At 40.1% G+C, this 9884-nt stretch overlaps 3 protein-coding genes across 3 annotated transcripts; all 3 read left to right on the forward strand.

Moving 5' to 3' along the window:
- Positions 1 to 9: 9 nt before the first annotated feature.
- LOC110055944 (putative malate dehydrogenase 1B) lies at positions 10 to 1674 on the forward strand. Its single transcript, XM_020762386.2, has one exon. It carries the CDS (start codon positions 52 to 54, stop codon positions 1459 to 1461), a length of 1410 nt encoding a protein of 469 aa, XP_020618045.1. The 5' UTR covers positions 10 to 51; the 3' UTR covers positions 1462 to 1674.
- A 3298-nt stretch (positions 1675 to 4972) lies between these two features.
- LOC110046351 (potassium channel subfamily K member 9-like) lies at positions 4973 to 6831 on the forward strand. Its single transcript, XM_020752040.2, has 2 exons — positions 4973 to 5391; positions 5932 to 6831. The coding sequence occupies exons 1-2, from the start codon at positions 4989 to 4991 to the stop codon at positions 6438 to 6440; spliced, it is 912 nt and encodes a 303-aa protein (XP_020607699.2). The 5' UTR covers positions 4973 to 4988; the 3' UTR covers positions 6441 to 6831.
- Positions 6832 to 6952: 121 nt separating this feature from the next.
- LOC110046368 (potassium channel subfamily K member 9-like) lies at positions 6953 to 8974 on the forward strand. The gene is made up of 2 exons (XM_089284223.1): positions 6953 to 7842; positions 8380 to 8974. Exons 1-2 carry the CDS (start codon positions 7657 to 7659, stop codon positions 8869 to 8871), a joined length of 678 nt encoding a protein of 225 aa, XP_089140349.1. The 5' UTR covers positions 6953 to 7656; the 3' UTR covers positions 8872 to 8974.
- Positions 8975 to 9884: the final 910 nt, after the last annotated feature.

A 9884-nucleotide genomic window follows, 5' to 3' on the forward strand; every position in this document is an offset into this window, starting at 1 on the left:
TATTGCTATGGCAACTGATGGCAACCATAAACTCCTTAGCTAATAATCAAAATGGCGAAGTATGTTATTGCTGGGAAGGCGAACTGCCCTTTCTACGCTAAAGCAGAGCTTCTAGCGGATGAACTCTCGTTGAACCTGCCAGATTTCAAAGTTCACAAGATTGTTAAGCAGCCCGACGAATGGAGAGACTGGCTGCAACTGACCTGCGAAGAGAAGGGTTGGAAGCACTTCAGCTCACCTCTTATCTGGCGCGAGTTGGTCGATCGAGGCGGCGCGGGAATCCTTCTTGGTGGGTGCGATGACTTCTTAGAAATGGCGAAAGGCTGCTACGGCATCACTTCAGTAAAAATGAGCGACGAGTTGATAAATATAGCCAAAGAAAATCTTCAAACGAAGATCGAGATTGACGCAGAGGAAGAACAGAGAAAAGCAGCCATCACGCCATTGAGAGTTTGTGTTGGTGGTGCTTCGAACGCCCTTGCTTACGGTGTTTTGAGTTATTTAGCTCAAGGAGAAGTGTTTGGAATCGATCAAGAAGTCAGTTTTTATCTGCTCGACACGCCCGATTCTCAAGAAGTTCTTAAGGGAACAGCCATGGAGATCCAAGATTGTTCATGGCCTCTGCTGAGAGAAGTAGTTTATACGTCAGATCCAGCCATCGCCTTCAAAGACGCCAGCGTTGTAGTTCTGCTGGATGGCGTGCCTGTTACAGAAGAAGGCGATAAAAAGGAGCAGCTCATTGCCAATGCTAGAACCTTCAAAGCTCATGGACAGGCACTTGATCAGTATGCAAAGAAAGATGTGAAGGTACTCATTGGAGGGGGACCGTCAAGTGTGAACGCTTTTGTCACTAGTAAATTTGCCCCTTCGATACCAAAACGAAATATCTGTGCCTTGGCCCGCCTTCAGGAAAATAGAGCTAAGGGACTGCTGGCGAAAAAGCTCAATGTGAACACTGCTGGGATAAAGGATGTCATTATCTGGGGTAACATAGGTGTTGTTACTAGACCTGATCCCAGAAATGCAAGAGTTCATGGGTATGATGGGGCCATTTGGGGGCCACATGTTCCAGGTTTCACACAACCAGTACCAGAAATGGTCCATGATGATAAGTGGCTGGCAGGTGAGTTTTTGGAAACCTTGAAAAAGCCCCTGGATAATGTGAAAAACCCTGATGCTACCCCATCATTATCAGAGAGCTTTGCAGTGCTCTCACAGCTTTGTGACCTGTGGCAAGGGACATCTTCAGAGATTTTCTCCCTTGGAGTAGCTTCAGAAGGATGGTATGATCTTCCACAAGATATTGTGTTTTCTTTGCCAGTCAAGTTTGGTCAAGGTTCCTGGAAAATTGTTGACAATATACAACTTGACGACAACCTTAAAACTCAACTGCAAACCATTGCTGAAGAACTAAAGAAGGACTGTGAGGAAGTTTTAAGTGAGCTGAACTCTGAATCTTGAGTTAAATTGTAAATATGCAGTTGAACAGTTGTACATACTATCAGGTAGAGAGATTAGTGCCTATTTAATAGTTAATAGTTAATTAATAGTTGCTAGATAAATTATAGTGACAACTAACACAGCAAACCTGTTGTAAGAGTCATTTATTACATTGTTGTGAAGAGAGATTTGCTGCATTGAATAAAATCTCTGATGTTTAAAGTGCATTTGAAACCCTTGAGTTGTTTGATTTTCCACGTGGGAGTGGAGGTGGGCGAGCTCACACAGTTCCAGAATCAAGAGTAAATTATATTACCGTAAACTTCCGATAGTAACGATCCTCTGAAAGTAGCAAGCGCAGCCAACGCCAACCCCGCCTACCCGCTAAAAATAACGAGACCAAGGTTTAATACAATGGTATATCTATTTCTCCAATCAATAGTCAAGTGAACAGGAAAATGAACCTTTCTTGGCAATAAAACTTAAAACTCTTCATGCCATTTTCAACAGGAATGTAGGTAATAACAGAAACGTTTCAGCTTAAAAAAAAAAAAATAGAACAATCGGCCGAATTCGCCCATGTGTTAGTCCGGTCAAAGCAGGAGTGCGCCTGAGCGTATGTGGGTGCAAGGAGCTTAAGGAGGAGGACTAGAGATTCCTTGATTCTATGATGTCACTGTGAAAAAAGGAAGGTGATTAAAGGACTCAGAAAAGACCTCCAGGAGAAACTTGCACAACTTGTGCCTACAACAGACAACACGGTGTAGACATGTAGAGGCCACCCCATGTTACTAACATGAAACTGGAACAATGAAGAATATTACCTCGTTTTGTCATGAATTGCCATCTTTTATTTCGTGAAAAAAGCTCAGTTGTGATGTATTAAAATTTAGCTTGACAGCGAGGCTTAGAGGACACAAACAAAGGACATTGAATGGCCATGTTTATTCATTTCTTTTGTTTGTGTCCGCTAGGCCGCACTATCAAGCTGAATTTTAATATATTGAAAGTGGCCTATTAGACTAACGTAATGTCATGCGCAGTTCGCAAAGCTACTTAGCATATTTTCCTTCGATGACTAAGACATTTTCTACTCTGATTTTAACCCACTATTCTTAAGTGGTTGACCTAAATAAGGTAACGCGAGTAACATAACAGTTACAGTCTTGATTTTAATTGATTATAGGTTTAGGATAACGTTACTTTTAAAAATAAAAGTTGTCTAAACACAAAGACTGGCAACCTCATGTTGGGATCAGGCAGTTTATTAGATGTAATCCTACATACGACACTATTATTACAATCATGGAAAACTACAATAGATATATAGTAACGGCTCTACGTTCTAGATTCCGGAAGTAGAATCCTATATACAATACTATATAATTAACAATCATCAGAAACAAGATACAATACTAACGACAAGGTACATACAATGAATCAAAACTGCCTCTGGAGTGGGTGGGTGGGAAGCTACAAGCTACAAAACTTAATTGCTATACTGCTATTGCTCTGATTAATTTGCTGCGACGTCTCTAATGTACACGGCTTACTATAGTCAGACAATACATATCGAAGATTAGGTAATACCTAGTGAATTACTGGGACCTCATTGGTACTCAACAAATCTTATGACTTGCATGCTGCAAAGTTGCACAATATGTCTAGACTCTGACCCTGCCCAGCCCCAACTAGATCAAACAGTTCTCTATGTCTAGATTCATATTAATATGATTAATATTCACTATAATTTTCCCGCAACGTAAGCGTTACTAACAAAGTGATTGCACAATCCCAACTTCGTGGGCTGGCCTTAAATTTTGAACCCGCCTAGTTCCATATCATTCATTATTTGTACGTGTTCTCAAGTTTAAACATATACAAAGAGACACCAAAGTGTTATTTATGATGTGTACACATTTCTTTCCACCTTTGTTCGAAGTGTGGACGAGGTATGAATTTTAATCAAACGACCATAGTTTGATGTCCGAAAAGGATGACTAAACGAACAAAGTTTGGCTGAAAGACTAGACAGCAAAATTCTAACAAGTTATGGAATCCAAAATCACTATTTCCAGGCAGGGCGCTTTCGATTTCATTTCATTATCTCGATTGACGCCAAAAAGAAACCAACCATGGCAACGGTAAATACAGCTGGAAAATCCCTAAATGGTGGTGTTCGATGGAATATGAATGAATCAAGTTTTCCTTCTAAGGTATCAGCTGCATAATAGCATAATATAAGGAGAAGATGTAATTTGATCAGTACCGAAATAGAAAATCAAACAACCTTTTGTTTAATACCTGAAATATCTCACGATTGTATTATCCTAAACCAAAAGCAAGTTTTCCCTTAATAATTTAATAACGAATAGATAAATATATAGAATACATTCTGGGTTGCATTTTTATTGTTTAACATCTGTAACTAAGGCAACTTAACCTAATAATAACTTTGATGCGACCACAGCCAATATTATAACAGTTTAACTGTCGAGGGCGACGCCGAGGACAACATTTAGTAAAAAATGAATTTAGATTTACTTACGAATTTCGTAATTATCTAGATCTGTTCAGTACTATATATGTAAATACACCTTGGATCTAAAATCTCCCTTAGGCTAAATATGCAGAAATGACAGCGATCAATACTAAATGGAAATACGAAAAATTAGTCGCCGTCGTCTGCGTTTCCCAGACTACGCAGAACTTGGCCCAAGTCCCTGATTTTACGTCAGCCATTGTTCCGCTAATTCATGATACTATTTGTTTTGTGGCGTTTTCATTGTCGTTGTTGTCGTGGTTTGCTTTGAAAAATAACTTCTCTATCATGTTCGAAAACATGTCTTAAGGAGAAGTTTAAAAATGAGTATCACTCCTGAGAATTAAGTCTCCTCAAACTGAAAATCGAAACGTTTCCTTTGACTCGATTTGTTATGGAAAGAGAGGGTGTCATTTTAAATAAAATATATTTACTTACAGAAGGTTAAATGTATACTAACTAATCCCCTCTCCTTTGGAAGCAGACGATGATGGATTAAAATGTCGATAGTTCAAAGGAAAATGATGCGATTTTGCAGAAGATTGACAAAAAAATCTGGAACTGAAATACTGGTCAAGCATCAAGTATAGCGTGAATGAGGTGGTCGTGTAAATCGCAACGATTAACGGTGAGCCGAGAGTGATGTATTTTCCAGATTAAATACTTGCTGTAACACAAAATTGAATAGCAGATCAAAATAATCATGAAACAATGGTCGAAGCTTTAGTCGTACCAGCTGTCATGTTCGCTAAGATAAAAGAGGTCTATTTCAAGTAGCACACAAATACGTTTTGTGATTACACTTTGACCGTTGTTTGATTCAGTGCCTCTTTTTTCGACAGCATTTCTTTTCCTAGGAACTGCGTAGAAACAGGTAGCTTTGTTTGTAAAGTAAAACAAAACTCAAGTGTGCTTTTCTCTCGCTAATGTTATTGACATCTTCAGCCAGCAGCTGTTTTAACAATGCTAATTTTCGTAAGATCAGGGTATCACCATCATAACATACATGACGTCGGCGGATGTTTTTCACTTACGATTATCATTGCCGTTTAAACCACACCAAAGCTCTCAAAACAGGGAAATGGCGTCGATTGGGAAGGGGGTAATTTTTCTTATTCTGTTCCTTCTGTGGTGCGCTTATGTTATCATTGGGATGTTCGTGTTTAGGGCCGCAGAAGGTAATGTGGAGAGAGAAGAAGAGAGAGAGAATCAAGAGAAGACAGAGCGCTGGAGTATGTCAGAGCTGAGGGCTGCAACAATGCAGAAACATAACATGACGGCAGCAGAATTTAACACACTCGCCGGAAAGATTCGTGAAACTCGTGAAACTCACGATGAGTATTACGATGAACAGCGATGGAGTTACGGAGAGTCGTTCTGGTTTGTCTTTGTTTTGCTCACAACCATAGGTAAGAAGGGAAAACATGTCTGACTGCACGATAACAAGATCTTTAGGCATCGGTTTTGTTTTGACTAATTGAACATGCACCCAACACAAGATTACAATTATAAGTATTATGAAATGATCCTGTTCAAGACCTAAGCATGGTTGCAATTGACGATAGGTATCTATTTGGAAATGAGATTTAATTGTTTTGGGCTTTCAGTTTTAATTTTTGGGAGGTTTAGATTCCAAATTGACGCTGGCAAAATTTCGCGGGAAAATTTTTCCACCAACAAAGAAGTCACGTGGTCTTTTCAGAACAAAAAAATCTAAAAGATTTCTTTGTTTTGAGAAAAAACTTTCTAAGCGCTCAAAAAGTGAAGAAAAGTAAATATTTATCTTTACTACATGCATTAGAGACCCAGTTGCTAAGAGCAGGGGCCCATACTTTATAATTTTAATTATTTGAAAAATTGAAAAACACGATATTAAAATATCGTGTTTTTCAATTTTTCAAATGGCGGGGTTGTTTTCTTTTAATTCCTTAATTTTAATCTCTGGCCAGGTTACGGAGATTTCACCCCTGTTACCTCCCTTGGCAAGGGTCTGTGCGTGGTGTATGCTTTCTTCGGTATCCCGATAACTATCTTGTTGCTTAGATTCATTGGCCAGCAGATGCTGCGAGGCGAGAGGTCGCTTATCACAGCCATCGAGAAGCATTGTCTGGGAAGAAACGGAGCTCCAAGCCGCTTGAACGAGAAATGTTTCCTGTTTGGCTTTGTGTACTTGCTGTTACTGCTCTTGATCGGCGCCGCTATTCAAATGAAGGTTGAAGGCTGGAGTTATGGAGATAGCCTTTATTTCTACGTGGTTACCTTCACCACGGTTGGCTTCGGGGATCTACTTCCCCAGGAAGCGAAGTACATCACCGTACCGTTCATACTTTTAGGGCTGACCGCCATCTCCAACATTCTACACGCGGCTGCTGCTGTGGCCCTGATCAAACGTGTTACCGCGGGCTCACAAGTGAACGACAAAACTGAGAAGCTGACGAAGAAAGAAGCCGAAGTTTGAAGAACGAAGGAAACTTTCGACAAGACCGTTGCTGTACACAGATTCTTAAAACTGAACGTAGAAGCCTACAATAGATCCATTTCAACTAACTACAGTAAAATGTTAAAAGGGAGAGAGAGAGATAATTAGTTATTTCTCTATTAATATAACTTTACAAAAATTGATTTGCAAACTTGAGGGTTTTTTTTCTTCTATTGCTATTGGCTTAAGTAGGTCCTGAAACTGTACATATTCGTAATGTACTGTAGCATCCGCGGTAACTGACCATCACAATTTGGATCGAGAAGTCCAAGAATGTCCATCACTCCTGAGGATGACAGAATCGGACATGTTTGATTTTGATCATGAAAAGAGAGGCTGTCTTTTTAATAAAGCTATGCACTGAACAGAAGGTTGAATGTATAACAATTCCCTCCCCTTCGAAAGCAGACGAAGATCTATTGATCACGCTTCCACGGAAAATAAAAAGCTCCTTTCACAATTCACAGAAAATAAATAGACATTTCACGTATCACAAAAAGAAGGAGACATTTTTCATTCGCACCGTACAAAATCAAGCCTGGTTTTCACTAGCGACGCAAGCACAAGCGCATACATACACAAGCACAAGCACAAACGCAAGCGATAGGGATGACCCAAGTGAAAACGAAATTCGACGCAAACACAAGCACAAGCAAAATCATCCATGATCCAAACCATCCAAACTGTTTAGGTGCAAGGTAATCTGGATCCAGTGTTTTCATTGGCCAAACATAACCACGTGTGGTAAATATCCTTGTGCATGTGCTTGCGCTTGTGCTTATACCTGCGTCGAGGCCATTTTCACGGTGAAATAAGAATTATTGTGTTTACGCTTGTGCTTATGTTTGTGCTTGTGCTGTCGTCGCTGGTAAAAACCAGGCTTTAATGAGATTTTGCTATAAGTTTCAAGTCTTTCAAAAGCTCATCAAAATATCCAAAGAACAGCTTTGTTCAACATAGTCGCTATTTTCCCGGTTCTTTTTTCAAAGCAGCATTGTTTGTGAAAGCAATACACGACTGACTCAGTTGTGATTTGTTGCCGTTGATGTTACTTACTTCTTCTGCCCGCAGCTGTTTTGTGTTTTAGCAATGCTAATTTTTGTATCATCAAATCAACACACATGACGCCAGCAGATGTTTCTCACTTACGATTATCATTATCATTTCACAGCACGAAAGCTCTCAGAACAGGAAAATGGCGTCGATTGGAAAGGGAGTAATTTTTCTTATTCTGTTCCTTCTGTGGTGGGCTTATGTTATCATAGGGATGCTCGTGTTTAAGGCTGTAGAAAATCATGCGGAGAGAGAAGATTACTATTATCGCCATGAATGGAATTACGGAGATTCCTTTTGGTTTGTCGTGGTTTTGCTCACGACTATAGGTAAGAAGCGAAAACAGCCTTGAATGCACGAATAGGCCCTGGTTTTCGACGCCATCTTGACGGGTAGACAAAGCGCTCAGGAATTACAGTGTTCGTTTGGGAATCTGAGGACAAATAACTTTTTCCAAAAGCAATTGCAGAATACCCGGCCAGCCATTTACACGTGTAGGTGTGCTTTGAAGAACAAGGTATATAACAATAGTTGCAATTCTTATTCAATGAGATGCAAATGGCGGGTATTCGGGTGTTCTGCATTTAAGCCTTGAATTGGTGCGATTGCAGAAATTTTACACAATTTGTGAATCGCAACGTTAAAATATTAGGTAGAAGATTGGAATTGTATTCACCAAGTTTTAGGGATGTAGCTTGACTAGAAGACGCTCAGTTAATTTTTCTAATTTTCCATACTATAAATTCTTTAAGTTCTGTAAATTCTGTAAATTTGGCTAGCCCTGGGTAGAGGAGGAAATGCTTTAGAGACCCAATTGTTAAGAGCAGGCGAAATACGAAATATACTCTTTTTTAAACTCTGGCCGGGTTACGGAGATTTCACCCCGGTCACTTCCCTTGGCAAGAGTCTGTGCGTGGTGTATGCTTTCTTCGGTATCCCGATAACGATCTTGTTGTTTAAAGTCATTGGCCAGCAGATGCTGCAAGGCGAGAGGTCGCTTATCAAAACCATCGAGAAGCGCTTTCTGGGAAGAAACGGAGCTCCAAGCTGCTTGAACGAGAAATGCCTTTTGCTTGCGATTGTGTACTTTCTGTTCCTGCTCCTGATTGGCGCCGCTGCTCATATGAAAGCTGAGGGCTGGAGTTATAGAGATGGTCTGTATTTCTACGCGATTACGTTCACGACTGTCGGCTTCGGGGATCTAATTCCTCACAAAGAGAGATATATCACCGTACCGTTCATACTTTTGGGGCTGACCGCCATCTCCAACGTTATGCACGCGGCCGCTGCACTGACGCTGATCAAGCGTGTTACCTCGGGCTCAAAAGAACGAGAAAACGGAGAAGCTGAAGTTTGAAGAACGAACGAAACCTTCGACAAGACCGTTGCTGTACAGAGATTCTAAAACTGAACGTAGAAACCTACAATAGATACATTTCAACTATCTACAGAAAAAAGAAGGTTCAAAGCTTGGGGAATAGATAAAAAGTATTTGCTTTGATTTAATTCGTTTACAACACCGATTTTCAAACTTCAGGTTTTTTTCTTAGCTGCTCTTGGTTAGTATTATTACACACTGTACAGATCCTTAATATTCTGTAGCGTCAGCAGTAACTGACCGTATCATTATTTGGGTTGATATTTACAACTGCCCCTATTTAACCAACGTACCCAAAGAAATTCTCTATGTCCGAATTAATAGGGCCGTGTCGGGGGCGGGGGGGGGGGGGGGGGGTGGGGAGACGTGTATTAGAACTTGCCTCACAAGAAGAGCAATATTTGCAAGACTCGAAGGTAAAATATAAATCAACTTGGTCTTAAGCCTTAGGCGTCGCCGTCGTCGTTTCTTAAGCTCCCTTTTAAGTAACTACGAGGGCGACGCGGAGGAGAACGTCGATTGAAAAATGACTTTATATTTTACCTGATACTCTGAAGTCATTTAGTTTGTTTCTCTTTGTCAAAACTATCCCGAAAATGAATATGGAACACAGCCTAAAACAGTCGAAATATATAAAAGTTTAAAAAGTGTCTTAGTTTAGCGACGTTCCCGTTACTGTTGCCGAAGTGGTTTTCTTAAATTCCCTATTTATGTTTTTGAAGTCTGAAGGAAGAGACGCGAACCTGACACAAGTCCTGCTATGAACCCGGTGGGTTGCTCCCTTTGGTCATAAATAGGGTATGGTTTTTTGCACTCTAGTCTTGAATTGGGTGTGTTTTTTAGAAGAAGCTACTTTTTCATCATTATCGATAAGACCATCAACAAAAGCCCCTCACAAATTGCAATACAATATAATGCAATAACTTCATTTATATAGGGAGTATATACAAAGCTCTATATCGCTTTACAATCACTGAAAGTACAACTAAATA

The sequence above is a fragment of the Orbicella faveolata genome, unplaced genomic scaffold (assembly GCF_042242905.1).
Source record: "Orbicella faveolata isolate gen_17 unplaced genomic scaffold, um_ofav_v1 contig_13, whole genome shotgun sequence".
NCBI classification, from domain to species: domain Eukaryota; kingdom Metazoa; phylum Cnidaria; class Anthozoa; order Scleractinia; family Merulinidae; genus Orbicella; species Orbicella faveolata.